Source organism: Peromyscus californicus, unplaced genomic scaffold (assembly GCF_007827085.1).
Source record: "Peromyscus californicus insignis strain IS unplaced genomic scaffold, ASM782708v3 Scaffold_6__1_contigs__length_162567912, whole genome shotgun sequence".
Taxonomy (NCBI): domain Eukaryota; kingdom Metazoa; phylum Chordata; class Mammalia; order Rodentia; family Cricetidae; genus Peromyscus; species Peromyscus californicus.
The window spans coordinates 37,993,225-38,007,611 of NW_026294584.1; the positions used below are offsets into that span (position 1 = coordinate 37,993,225).

At 37.0% G+C, this 14,387-nt stretch overlaps 2 protein-coding genes across 2 annotated transcripts in view; both read left to right on the plus strand.

Moving 5' to 3' along the window:
- The window catches only part of LOC128098784 (hyaluronidase PH-20-like), a 40,972-nt gene extending 38,551 nt beyond the window's left edge, over window positions 1–2,421 (plus strand). Inside the window, 1 exon segment of the mRNA XM_052720202.1 lies at window positions 2,252–2,421. Coding sequence (XP_052576162.1) covers window positions 2,252–2,421 — 170 coding nt within the window.
- Window positions 1,361–9,532, plus strand: LOC128099127 (hyaluronidase-5-like). The gene is given in 4 exon segments (XM_052720820.1): window positions 1,361–3,403; window positions 4,183–4,272; window positions 8,979–9,353; window positions 9,355–9,532. Coding segments are annotated over 4 exon segments (1,512 nt in total). The 5' UTR covers window positions 1,361–2,449; the 3' UTR covers window positions 9,448–9,532.
- The last annotated feature ends 4,855 nt before the right edge of the window (window positions 9,533–14,387 follow it).

A 14,387-nucleotide genomic window follows, 5' to 3' on the forward strand; every position in this document is an offset into this window, starting at 1 on the left:
TGGCTCTTAAATCCCATTTGACAACTGTTGTTGGCACTGACATGTGAATGACACGTATTACACCTTCATGCATATTTTGCCATGCTGGTAATTGTCATGATTTCTAAGTGTGCAACTGCATAGGACTGTTAATTGCTTTTTTTCCCTTGACAGATTGCATAATATTTTCTGGAACCATGGAAGATAGACTGTATGAAAGAGGCTTTCAGGTCAGACTCAGCTCAAATAATTTGAGTCTTGTTGCCTAAATGTGCAGCATGTTCAGCATTAGGGACCCACCCCAACCCCTGAGAGGCAACCAAGAGCTACATCTATAATGTATATTGGAATCACTTAGTAAGTAGAGAAATACAAAATAAAATATCCAATATTTCATCTCACCCCAGTCAGAATAGCTAAGGTCAACAAGAGACAACAAATGTTGGTGAGGTTGTGGAAAAAGAGGAGCTCTCATTCCCTGTTAGTGGGTATGCACTTTGGTTCATACACTCTGGAAATCAGAATGGAGAATCTTCAGAAACTAAAACTAAATCTGCCATATGACCCAGCTATACCACTCCTTGACACATGACCAAAGGATTTGGCATCCTCCTTCAGATGGTTGCTCAACAATGTTACTAGCCACTCTATTAACAATAGGTAGGAAATGGAAACTACCTGAATGTCTTTCAACACATGAATGGATAGTGAAACTGTGATTAACATACAAAATGCAATACTATTCAGTTGTAAAAAATGAAATTTTAAGGTAAATGGATGGACCAGGAAAATATTATATTGAGTGGTGTGAACCAGACCCAGAAAGACAAAAGTCTAGTGTCTCTCTCATCTGGCATTTATAGAAAGCTAAGCCTTTATTCTATTTCCTTGTCCCATCTGTCAGTCAGTCATTGATGTTGACACTTGATATTTGAAAAGAATTATTTTGTCCTCCTTTATTTTAGATTAAAACTTTCTACATTTTACAATATGGCGGTATGTATGAATTTAAACAATGAACTTCTTGGGACTTTCACTTGTTCTAAACATTAGGAGAGTATAATTTATTATGTTTAAAACATGAGACTAACAAAGGTTAGGATTTCCTTTTATTTTGACTATGCCATTCTTTTGAGGTTATTTTTCAACAACGAGAATGAGTGAATAGTTTGCTATAAGGACAACATTCCTAGCAAGAAGGATATAATTATCACTCTACCATCACATGGCAACATAATTACAGAAAGGCCATATTTTCCTTTTGAACGTAAAACATTTAAACATGTGTTAGAGGTGGTAGGTTTTGCATACTGATTCATGGAATTTAATCTCTGGTTCTTGGTTCATTCATTATATGACAAATTTATTAATCATCCTTCAGTTTACCTCAGAATAACAATGCAATTTTGCTTATCAAACACTGTTTAATCTCCAAAATCTATATCTTGTTTTTATTAAAGGTAGGCTAGAGCCAATTCCTTTTGTAAAGATATAAAGTAGCTTGTGAATTTTAACTACATGTGGACATTGCTGTAAGATTTGGTCCCTCAGGGTTCTAAGCGCCTCTTGAACTTTTTTAACTTGTTGCAAACATAAAAACTGCCTTTTTCTTTCTCCCTTGTTGTTGCTAAGAAAACAAGTATAGGTGGATAAAATGAAAAAATTATGAGCCAGAATTATGGCACACAGCCATATAACCCCAAATGCTCAGGAGGCTGAGAAAGAACAATCCCAAGTTCCAGGTCAGCTAGGTGAACTTAGCAAGACCTTGTTCAAACATACATTGACTGAGAATGTAACTTAGAAGTAGCAGTATTTGCTTCATGGACAAGACCTTGGGTTTAGTTCCTAAAATTGTTCCTACAGTCATACATACAAATGAATCTGAAAAGGCAAAAATTTTCAACTGTATGAGAAGTTGTTTTCAAAATTTGGCATTTAGTGACAGAGTGGTCTTTCAACCCTGCTAAGCAAGAGTTTATTTTCTTTTAACTTGTCCTTGCTAAGGCATCTGAGGATATAAGAAGGAAAATGGAAGCATAGTTACGGCCAGTTATCTATGAGATAAGATGAGATTTGGGGAGGCAACTTAGCTGTTACAGAATTTGTATCTTATGTAAGAGAAAAAAAACCTTATTGATTTAAACACAGTAGGAGATTCTGTCTTCTGAATGGAATTAAAGTGCCTATAATCAATGCTGAGGACTTAGTAAACCTTCAAATCCAGTGGTAATAAATTTTGCCTTTACTGTTTTTTTTTCCCTTTTCTTAGTTATAGATTATACAACTTGTCACAAAACATTCCTGAAACACGATGCAAGAAGAAGAATAGTTCGCTGTAAGGCAGTCATCAAACTTTCGTCCCTCAGAGGCCTCATGTCACTATCTTTCTCACCGTTTGCACCAAATATTGGAGAGACCAAAGTGTGGAAGAAGAAATAAGTGTTTGCATACTGATTAATTCTCTGCAATGCGAGTGTTGGATTTGAAGCACTCCTTTTCTGGGAGCTTTTTTGAGTTTAATGGAGCACTCCAGACAGTATTAACCTTCCTTTTGCTTCCATGTTGCTTGACTGCAGATTTTAGGGCACCCCCACTTATACCTAATGTACCTTTCCTCTGGGCCTGGAATGCCCCAACTGAAGCTTGTCTCACCAAGTTTAATGAGCCACTAGATCTTAGTTTGTTCTCTTTAGTAGGAAGTCCCAAAAAAACTGCCACGGGTCAGCCTGTCACAATATTTTACACTGATCGACTTGGCCTCTATCCTCATATAGATGATGCACAAACAAGTATTCATGGAGGGATACCCCAGTTGGGATCTCTAAAAAGTCATTTGACAAAATCTAAGAGTGACATTGAGCATTACATGCCAATAGACAACGTGGGCTTGGCTATCATTGACTGGGAAGACTGGAGGCCCACCTGGTCAAGAAACTGGAAACCCAAGGATATTTACAGGAATAAGTCTATTGAATTGGTCCACCAACAAAATAAACAACTTAATTTAACAGAAGTCACCAGGAGGGCCAAAAAAGAATTTGAACATGCAGCAAGAAATTTTATGGAAGAGACTTTAAAATTGGGGAAATCACTTCGGCCAAATCACTTATGGGGTTTTTATCTTTTTCCTGATTGTTATAACAATAAATTTCAAGACCCCAACTACAATGGACATTGCCCTGATATAGAAAAGAAAAGAAACGATGCTCTCTCCTGGATATGGAAGGAAAGCACAGCGCTTTACCCATCTATATATTTGAAAAGTGACTTGAAGTCATCTCCACAGGCAGCACTCTATGTCAGAAATCGGGTCCGAGAGGCCATTAGGGTGTCCAAGACAAGGGACCCTCATAATCCAGTTCCTGTTTTTGTATATTCTCGCATTGTGTTTATTGATCTGACTTCCCAATACCTGTATCAGGTAAGTAAAACAAGCACGGCAGCTAAGAGATCATTTTTACAAACTGCGCTGAACGGAATTTTATGTTTTCAAAGGGTGAAATTTGGTATTTAATATTTATGAATATGTACATCAAGAAAGTGCTGTTTGTAATGGAGGCAAAATGAGAACACTTTAAATCATTTAAAATGAACAACAAAATTTTTGGTGTGGGTGAGGGTTCATTCACCTCAAGTGTCATTCCTTTATGTCTCCCTTGATTTTTGAATCAGATCCTCTTTCTGTGACCTGAAGTTTGCCTGTTAGGTTAGTCTACCTGGCTAGTGAGCCCCAGAGATCTGCCTGACTGCCTCCCAGCACTGGCTTAGAAAACTGGCAAGCTTGCCTTTCCATGCCCCATTCCTTTTTTTAGAGCATGGGTCCTAGGGGTGGGGCTTGGGTCCTCATGCTTACACAGAATCCACTTTACCAACCAATCTATCTCCCCAGCCCAGCACTTGAATCCTGATTTTAATCCTATGAGATGCTAGTATCCATGAATAATTATATGTAGTATAGACTATACCTTAACTGTTCCTCTTTTTTATTTAATGAATGTGTTCTTTTGCCAGAAGAAGTAATTAAAGCAATGATAGTCTCCATTTTAAAACAGTAACAAAATGCTTGTGTAGAGTGTATAAAGAGTATAGAAATATTTAAATTGTTGGGTCATCATGTTTAACTTTGGTATTACTGTCAAATGTTTAATACTTTCACTTCATCCCCATGGGATAACTCTTTCTTCCTGTCATATTTTCTAGGATGACCTTGTGAATACAATTGGTGAAACAGTTGCTCTGGGTGCCTCTGGAATGGTAATGTGGGGAACGCTTGGTTTAGCACGAAGTATGGTAAGTTGAATTAGTAGGAAATAGATGAAGATATTTCTATAGTTTTAATGTTTGAATAATCATGCATATATATGCATATATATATATATATGTATATACACACACAGCAAAGTGCTGTCATAAATGTTTCCCATTTTCCCTTCCACTGACACAATAGGCCCAATGCATAATGAACAAGGTGGGAAATGTAGGATCAAGCTGTGGAGGAGGGTCATGCAGAGTGTTTTGCAGTCCTGGCTCTCTGAAAAAGATTGAAATATTGTGTGTGTGTGTGTGTGTGTGTGTGTGTGTGTGTGTGTGTGTATGTGTGTGTGGTGTGTGTGTGTGTGTGTGTGTGTGTGTGTGTGTGTGTGTGTGTGTACCAGGAAAGAGAGTAGATGGTAAGCCACTGGGCTTTCACCTGTAGAGTTCCTCAAATAACATGGCCTCCTCACCTTGAGTGTAGAGATCTACCAAGCATGATCTAGCTACCCCTTACTTTTGTCATCCTTATCAATAAGAGTTACAGGGACAAACAGTGTGGGTTAGAGTGTTATGAGAGAGTGGGGCAAGTCTCCTGTCACCTCAGAGGACTTAAGGGTCAGCAGTAGAGGGTCCCGGGAGGTCTTATCCCCTTAGCCTCTCTTGTTCAGATGGGCACATCAAGGGCAGGAAGAAGGCATTCTTAGCTGTCACCTCCCAAGAGAAGGCTGACCCTGTACAGTCTCAGTACAGCATTTTGTGTGTTTGGTTGTTTTGGGCAGGAGGGGATTTCCTGTCTAATGCAAGTGGGTACAGGTCTCAAGTACTGACTTGTAATAAGATTCTGTCTCTTCCTCTATTTGAAGGAACACATTTCACTGTAATGTCTGTGAATAAAAAATAGACACAGGTTGATGTTCTACCATGTCTCTGAAGGATCTTCAGTATGATTCACTCAGAGACAGCTTTCAACTTTGATGGCACTGCTTTCTATTTAAGGCGCTATCTTAACATTATCTCTTGTGAACTCTTTCAATGTGTTTCTGCTAAATTTCCCCAATCCATGATCACTTTAATTTTATCTTTGTTATTCATCTTTTCTGATCTGTATTTCCATGAATCACCTGTCACGTTTCCTCTGATTTCCAAGAACTTGAGAAACTGGTGACTGCACAGTTTTGTGTTTGTTGGCAGATGCTAGAACTGAATTAAAGCAAGTATAAAGAAAACTGTTTCCCTCCACTCGGCTTTATCAGATCCAATGATGTGATGAAGCCAGTTCTACCAGTCTGACCTTATGAGACTTGATTGTTTATTGTTCAGGAATTTGTGAGTTGTTAACCATAGCCAATATCAAAAGTAAAATTATAGGAAGATACAGTATATTAGATGAAAAGATATAAAATTAATGTTAAAACAATAACTAATATAAATTAAATATAAACATGTTTTCATAATAAAAATAAAAGTAATAGCTAATACTCAAAATATTCCAGTTGTTCCTTTGTGTTCACTTCAGTGTACAAGGTTGGGTGGATCTAGCTGTTAGGTATATGTAGGTGGATACATCCTAGAATGGATACTACCCACGTCACATGTTTATGCTGTGTAATGGTGGTATGCTCAGTTCCCAACTCTGCATTCAATACTGTTAGATTGGTAACTTGAAGCTGGCTAATGTGGCTGTATTTACATTATATCTCTTATACAGCCAGTTTAAATCTTTCCATAGAGTACATATAAGGTGATCCTCGAATCATACTCATCCCACTTATCTATCTTTTGGCTAACCTTTGTCTCTGAATGCATCTGCAACATCACTTGAACTTGGTATAACTTTTCATATATTTGGCGCTGAGAATATAGCATTAAAGAATACTGACAATCTGTGCACACTTGAAACTGGAGGAGACCAAGGAAACAAAACCCTGTAAATCAACGTGATCAAACCTCATATGAACTCACAGAGACTGAAACAGTATTCACAGGGCCTGTACGGGTCTGTACCAGGTCCTCTGCATATATATTATGACTTACAGTTTAGTGTTTTTGTGGGATTCGTAAGTGTGCAAATGAGTGGGTCTCGTGCCTTCTCTTGGGCTTGTTTCCTTCTGTTGGTTTGTTCTTTCCAATATCAATGTGATAATTTTTGGTTTTGCTTATTATATTTTATTTTGTTATATTTTAACACTATCTTTTGGGAGACTCTTCTTTTCTAATGTGAGACAGAAAGGGAGTGGAGCCAGGTAGGAGGGGAATTGGGGAGAAACTGGGAGGAGTAGAGGAAGGAAAAACTGTAATCAGGATGCATTTTCTGAGAAAAGCATCTATTTTCAATAAAATGGAAAATTAAATAAAAATAAAAATAAATAAAAACAGTGCTTTTGGGACACTAAAAAAGAAAATGTGCTTGAAGAAAATATTTGATATTAGAAGTGCTTTACTGGCAATTAGTATATGCATGTGAGTCCTACCATATAATATATTTTGATAATATATTTCCCTCCCCTAACTTCTCCCAGATCCTCTCACTTCCTTACCCATCCAACTTCATAATTTTTCTTACTCTCTCCTCCTCCCTTTCCCACCCCCTCCCTCTCCTTCCCCTACCTCTCTCAAACTAAAAACAAAAAGCAAAAAAAAAAAAAAATCAAAACTAACAAACTAAAACCTAATAAGATACAACGAATACAAAAACAACCCAAAATGTAACATATAGCATTCCTCCAGCACACACACGCTGATTGGAGTCGGTTTGTGTTGGTCAACTCCTGAGCATCAGGCTTGCCTAGGAGTAACTTTTGAAGGAAGAAACAACAGTATGTAATATTGAATCTTTGGAGTAGATCAGAATGTCATGTCTTTATCTAGGGCTAGAGAGAAGGTCCCTCCTCAATGACCTTTATGGATCTTATAACATTCCCTCCTTGAATAGGGATCTTAAATCATGTAGGAGATAACCTGAAATTAGGGAATGTATAATAAACCATTTCCACATGGAAGGGATTGGTGTATGGGCTAGAGTTTCAGTCATATCCTAATGGGTAGCAGGTTGTTGTTGTTCTTCTCCTCCTCCTCCTTCTCTTCTTCCTCCTCCTTTCTTCTAATGAAAATAAAGTCTTTTTCGTACAATAAATTCCTGATCATGGTTTCTCCTCCCTCATCTCCCATACCCTCCTCACTACCTCACCCTTCCAACTCCATGCCTTCTTTCTCTCTCTTAAGAAAGCAAACAGGCAAATAAAATAGACAAAGGTAAAGCAAAAATAAACTAAGAAAGAACATAGACAGACCCTATGCATGCTGCCAGTCTCTGTGAGTTCCTATGTGTGTAAGTCCTATTGTGTTTTAATGACACTGTTTTCTTGGTATCATTCATCTCCTCTGGCTTTTATCTGCTGCCTCTTTCTCATAATTCCCTGAGCCCTGTAGTGAGGGATTTGATAAAGACATCCCGTCAATAGAAGTCCAATGCACTATCCATTGCGCCACAGAGCCACTTAAGATTGAGTGTTAAAAGATGGTTACAAGATGTTTCACTCTGTTCACATTGTCCAGTTGTGGATCTTTTTGCTAGTTCCCATCTAGTACAGAAGAAAGCTTCTCTAATTATGATGGAGTGAGACACTGATCTATGAGTATAGCAGAATATCATTAGGAGTCATTTTATTGTTATGTTCCTTTAGCAGAATAGTAGTATTTGATGTTCCCCTAGGTCTATGGACTATCCAGTTTCAAATTCTTGGCCCCTTGAACAGTGTCAGGCATAGGTTCCATCTCATGGAATGGGCCTTATATCTTGTCAGACAGTGGTTATTTCCGCAGTGTTTAATATCACTATTGCACCATAACACATAGCTTCTAAGCAGAGTGTTCCTTTAGAGGAATTAACAAGGAATTAGGAACCAGAACTATTACGGAATTCTATAACTCCAGCAAAGATTCCTAAGCTGCCTAATCAGTTTTTATTGGCAGTCCTCATTTATACCAGTATTAAGATGCTCAACACTTAAACTCTGCAAAATTTGCCAAAGGACTGACTGTCATGAATACCCAATTATGCAATATATAAACTATGCAGGTTGAAGCCATTTGTTTTGAGCCATCACTTTGGGAACTATTTTTGATGCTGTTTAAATTTGTCTGACAATTATAATTTTTACTATGATTTTTATGGTTAATTGAAGAAATCATAGGCCTCATGTTAAGCATGTATATATGTATCTTTCTTTTTGTCTTTAGAATAGTCCCATGTATCAGACTTTAAAAACATCCTTATCTTACAGGTGATAAAACTCAAGCATAATCTTATCAATTAATTCAATTAATAAATTTGACTTGGGGTCATCCAAATAGGAAACTAAAACTTACAAGGTTTGATATATTCCCAAGTCATACAGAAGGTTATTTATGAAGGCGTTAACTCCAACTTTCTGAGCAAGTGAGATTCAAAGCCCATATTCTAAAAGCTGAAACATTCTATCCCTTAGATTAATTCTTTAATAATTGTGGAAGTTCAAGGATAAATTGTGCCTCAATTAAATAATTATTCAGTGCCATGAAATGGCACACAAAACTCAGGAACGTTTTGTAAATAATTGGTTAAAATATATTGCTTGTTAAAGTGAAAAAGAGTACTTCCTAAGAATGTGGTGTGTCTGTTGCTTTGTTTTCTAAGAGTTGCTTGATGCAGTATATTGTCACATAGAACTTATGCCTTGATATTCTATCTTATGACTTTACAGAAATCTTGTTTGAACTTACGTGATTATTTGGAGAACATACTGAATCCTTACTTAATCAACGTCACCCTGGCAGCCAAAATGTGTAGCCAAACACTTTGCCGGGGTCAAGGCATGTGTTCGAGAAAAGACTGGAATTCAGATGACTATCTTCACTTGAGCCCCCAAAATTTTCAGATTCAATTTGTGAAAAGTGGAAAGTATGAAATCCGTGGCAGTCCAACCTTTGATGACTTACAGTACTTTTCCAAAAACTTCCGTTGTAACTGTTATGCCAACCTGAACTGCAAGGAGAGAGATGACATGGAAAGTGTGAACACTATCAGTGTGTGTGCTGTTGAAGACGTTTGCATTAATTCCTTTGTAATTGAAGAACCTAGCGCTCTACCTGTCAACTGGAAACGCCCTAATTTTGCTAATAGCAGTCAGTCAGATATTATATCATCTGCCACAAGAGGTCCATGTGTGCTGAGGAAAGATGTCAGTGGGTATCTCTTTATTCTCTCTATCTACTCACAGCATTTGAAATATTTGCTATAGGTTTTTCGATCACTCAAAAATTGGACATCATCATTCAAAAACAATTCTATAGAAATAATAAAGATTCTACTTTGAATTTCAGAGACAAAATATATTCTTATATCAAAAACTGAGTGCAAGGCTATCATAGTTACAGGATTAACAGTCTGAGAAGAGTGGAGATTAAATAAAATCAAGTTTCTAAAATGAATGTCTTTTAGTAATTTGTTTTTAGTAATTTGCTGTTGGGTAAAATTTAGTAATGTTTTAGTAATTTATCATTGGTTAAAATCTTCAAGAAAATGAAAATTTATATCTTTTAAAATGGAAGTGCTCTAACCTGCCATAACTGTAATTTTTAGCTATTGTATCTTGAAAAATATTTATATTTAGGCTTTATGGAAAAGTAAACTTTAAAAAATGATAATCTTATTTTTATATGACTTACTATATTTTTAAAAACTCATATTTTAAAATATTCAAATTAATTTTTTATTTCTGATTGCCAAGTTTAATTTGTGTACCTAAAATGGCTTTTTTTTTTTAAATCTAAGCACTTACTTGTATATTAACCTGCATCATAAAGCATGTATTGAGTTTTACTTCTTTCGGGCTTGGTATTCAATGTCACTAAATCCTTGTGAAGCAGCATATTTCTTTCCTTCAGTGAGTCTGTTGTATGTTTGAAATGAAATAAATGAATGTTGAGAATGACAACATAGTGTGTTTTCAGTGCTATAGTGTGTTTACAGTGCTCTGGCTTGCACATAAGAAGCTGAGAGGTCAGAATGTCCTGAAAGGAATGAGTGAACGTTTTTGAAAGGATGAGTACAAGTTAGTATGAGAGAGAAAAACTTCAGATGGAGGAAAAACTGAGCATGCTTGCTAGAAGAACACAGAGTAGAAAATGATCAAATGATGTAATGTTTGAGACCCAAACTGAGAAGTCAGGACTTTACAGTGAAGACACTCCAACATCTCTAAGCCTGCCCCGTTTTTCTTCACTCACCCACATGATGTGTCTATATTTCTATACTTATTATAGTCCTGTAATATATACACAATGAGGACAGTTATTTGGTGACTTGTATTATAAATGTCTCTAGTATGTGACAACAAACCTCTGGGACTTAGGATGAGTCCACTGAATAATTGTTGAGTACAAAATATGAGGACTCAGCACAAGGTTTTGACCTTGGAGATGGTCATAGGCACTTTAAACCTTAAGATCTAGGGTCAAAGCTTGCTTTCCCTTAAACTGTGTCTTTCACACTCCAACCCTGTTAAGATTTTTGTCAAAGCTATGTCTTCAAAAGTTAGTCATTGAAAAGAAATGATCTGATAACGTTCTGAAATAGATGCAATATGTGGGCTACCTTACAGAGATGAGTGTCATAATAACTAAGGTTCAGGAGTTAGAAAGGAGGTCGCAAAAATTGAAGAGATTTTGTAACTGAGCAATTTGAAAAACAAAATCCAAATTCCACGGAGAGAGGTAACCAGGTTCAGCATAGGCTTCCACAATTCCAGTTAAGATTTACTTTTTAAGGTCTTGAAAAGATTGAGTGATATGATACATTAAAAACAGTTGACTTTAAACATAGTTCAGTAAAGATCTGCAAGGAAATGGGTATGTTTTGTTGATCATGGAAACACTCTCACATTGGTATTGGGGGATGGAATGTTGAAACAAACTTACCTACCTTGAAAGGTCTTTCACGGTTATGCACCTGATAAAAAATATGCCAAGTTGAAAATTAGTCTCACTGGTAATATTTTGCATAAAATATAACTTTGTTTATGATGATGTTTACAGAAGCAAATTGCATTTCCATTTCCATCAAATATATTTTTATCAAGTATCACATTAATATTTGAGTTACATAGAAAATGATAGGGAGTTTCTGCTCATCTTCATTGATAGAGCCATAAATAGCAATGTCCATGGAATATGGTACAAATATATACAGTTAAATTGCAGAGGTGAAAAAAACAGACGTTCACCCAATTAATCAACAGAGCATTAAAAATAATAAAGTAACGGGCTTCCTACTGACTCAGTATTAGTTTGCCTGCATGCAGACTACCTTTAAACATCAGGTTTCATACAAAACATTCTCCCTGACAGGGAGGGAAAGAGTTTTCTTCAGGAATGTGACCCTGGAGAGGCTATCCATGATCCAATACATGATTCTACAGCCATGTACATTCAGGCAGTATTGAATGGAATCGAGTTTTTTTTTTTCCACAAGAAGGTGAGAATTAAAAGTGATAATAATGGGTTTATGGAGGGAAATTGGAAGGAAGAGAATGAAGGTTGTGCTTGATCAAAACATTTTATGGAGGTATGACATCCTCAACAAAAAAACGATGTGTTTTTTAGAAAGGAGTTAGATATTTACTGAGCTGTAATCGACACACAAAAAGGGATGATTTTCTACAAACAAATCACAAGGGTCAGGTTATATAGCTCAGTAGCAGACTACTTTGCTAGGGTCTTTAAATTTCTGAGTTAAGTTCCAGATACCATAAAGACAAAAAAGGAAGAAAAGAAGGATGGGAGAGAGAAAGAAAAGACAAAAGACACAAAGAAGAAAGGAAGGAAAGAAAGAAGAATAACCTTGGAAGTGAATTTTGGGTGTGAATATGAGAGGCTGGTGTGTGTGTGTGTGTGTGTTCACTTAGGATAATTGCTAGGTTCTAAACACATGCAAATACTGTGCTAACCTTATGATGCCTAATTGAAAAATCATAGTCATTAGAAAATATAGTACATAATGAAGAGGAAAAGGCCATAACAGAAATTCTTGCAAAATAATGATTTGCATTTGGCAATGAAGTAATAAATTTCTGAAAATTTCTGTATCAGTACCTGGCAAACTAATAGTGTTCTTTAGCATCTAATCTACTTGTAAGGAAGTGAACAAACAGAAATACAATAAAGAGTGATGAGGACATTTGAAAACATCTGATTCCCAGGCTGTATCTTGTCTACTTGACACCTAGGTACTTTTAATGAAGGCCAAACTGTGAGCTTGATATTGTACAACATAGTGCCATGAAGCCTGAAAAGATTTTGATGTGTGCTGAGTATAACTGCAATTGATTGAAAGCAGATTGGGTTAGTTTCTGATTCTGTTGATCAGATACTATGGGTTAATTATTTCTCCTTGGTCAGATGAGCATTTGTTTAGATACACATCATAGAAACATCAGACTTTGGAAACACTCTGTCATCTTCTGTTTCTCTAGGTGCATATTAGAAATAGTTTCCTACCTACATTTTTGCCTGGTGGATTCATAGTAGTGGAAAAACAATGTTTTTATCTTCATTAATATTTGTTTCTTATCAAGGTTATTCTGTAGTGATTCTATATATTAGTTGAAAGGAACAATATGTGCATTTTGTGCATATGTTTGTGTGTGTATGTGTGTGTGTGTGTGTGTGTGTGTGTGTGTGTTACATGCATGTTTGTACAAATGTGTGCATGTGTAACAGGTGTTAGTGGTCATCTAGGGATTGCCAAGCTTGTTACCAGGGAAGAACAAAGAATTGAATGTCAGAGAAAGACAGAAAGAAGTCCAAGTTTCAAGAACAGTGAAAGTAATAACTTTATTCCTTCTGGATAGGATGTTCTGCTCTGGCTTGGATATTTAATAGGGCACATGGGTCTGCCCCTTCCCCTACCTGTCCTGTTTATATACTGGCCCCTGTACCTTTCTGCTGTTCCTTCTCACATTTTGGTAATATGTTCTGGGAACATGAAGCCACCATGTCAGGGAGCTTGCTTTTGTATTCCTTGTCTACCTTTATACCTCTAATTCTCCTTCACCTGCACACTTACTTGCAGGTGTGTGTGTAGGCCAGAAATCAATACTGCTGCTTTCAGTTGCTTCTCTATTTTATTTTCTGAGACAGTGTATCTCACTAAAGCAGGAGCTCACTTTGGGGATATGTTGTCTAGCCATCAAGCCCCCAAGATCCACCTATGTCTGACTCCCATTGCTTGGGTTACAGTTATATTGCTTGGGTTATAGATACATGTCATCACACGCAGCTTCTCCATGAGCTCTAGGGCTCAGAACTCATATGTTCACACTTACACAGGAAGTACTTCACTCACTTAGTCATCCCAAAGCCTCAATATGTGCACTTAAAAGTCTGTCTTTATATTAGTGAACTAGCAGATAGTAATAAACTCTATCTGAAAAGGTAATTTTAGAAAATTAATTCTAAATTTCTTTATCCTGTGAACACTGGTTTCCTTTGAACTTGATACCTGTTCTAGTTAGGGCTATTATTGCTATGATGGAATACCATGACCAAAAGCAAGTGGGAGAAGAAAGGGCTTATTGGCTTATACTTCCACATCATAGTCCATCACTGAAGGAATTCAGGAAAGGAAATCCAGCAGGATTGGAACCTAGAGGCAGGAATTGATGCAGAGGCCGTAGAAGGGTGCTGTTTACTTGTTTGCTCCAAAACCCCAAAAGATCTCTGTAGCATAAATCTTAAAGTGTCTTTATTAATGAAACAAACCCGGAGCCAAGTATTGGGGTGAACACTGGAAGATCAGAGAGACAGAACAAGCCACAGCTAACCTCACCTGGCCAACTTCTCTGATGGTCTTGTTTCCTCAGACTGGAAGCTTCTGTGTCCTCATCCCAATGGCTCTCAGCTGAACTGCTGCTCAAAAGCCTAAAAGTTTAACCAGGCCAAATGCTTAACCAGCCAAATGCTTCTAGTTTCTGGTCCTCACGCCTTACATATCTTTCTGCTTTCTATCGTCACTCCCTGGGATTAAAGGCGTGAGTCACCATGCTTGGCTGTATCCTTGAACACATGGATTTCTGCCTCTGGAATGCCAGGATTAAAGGCGTGTGCTACCACTG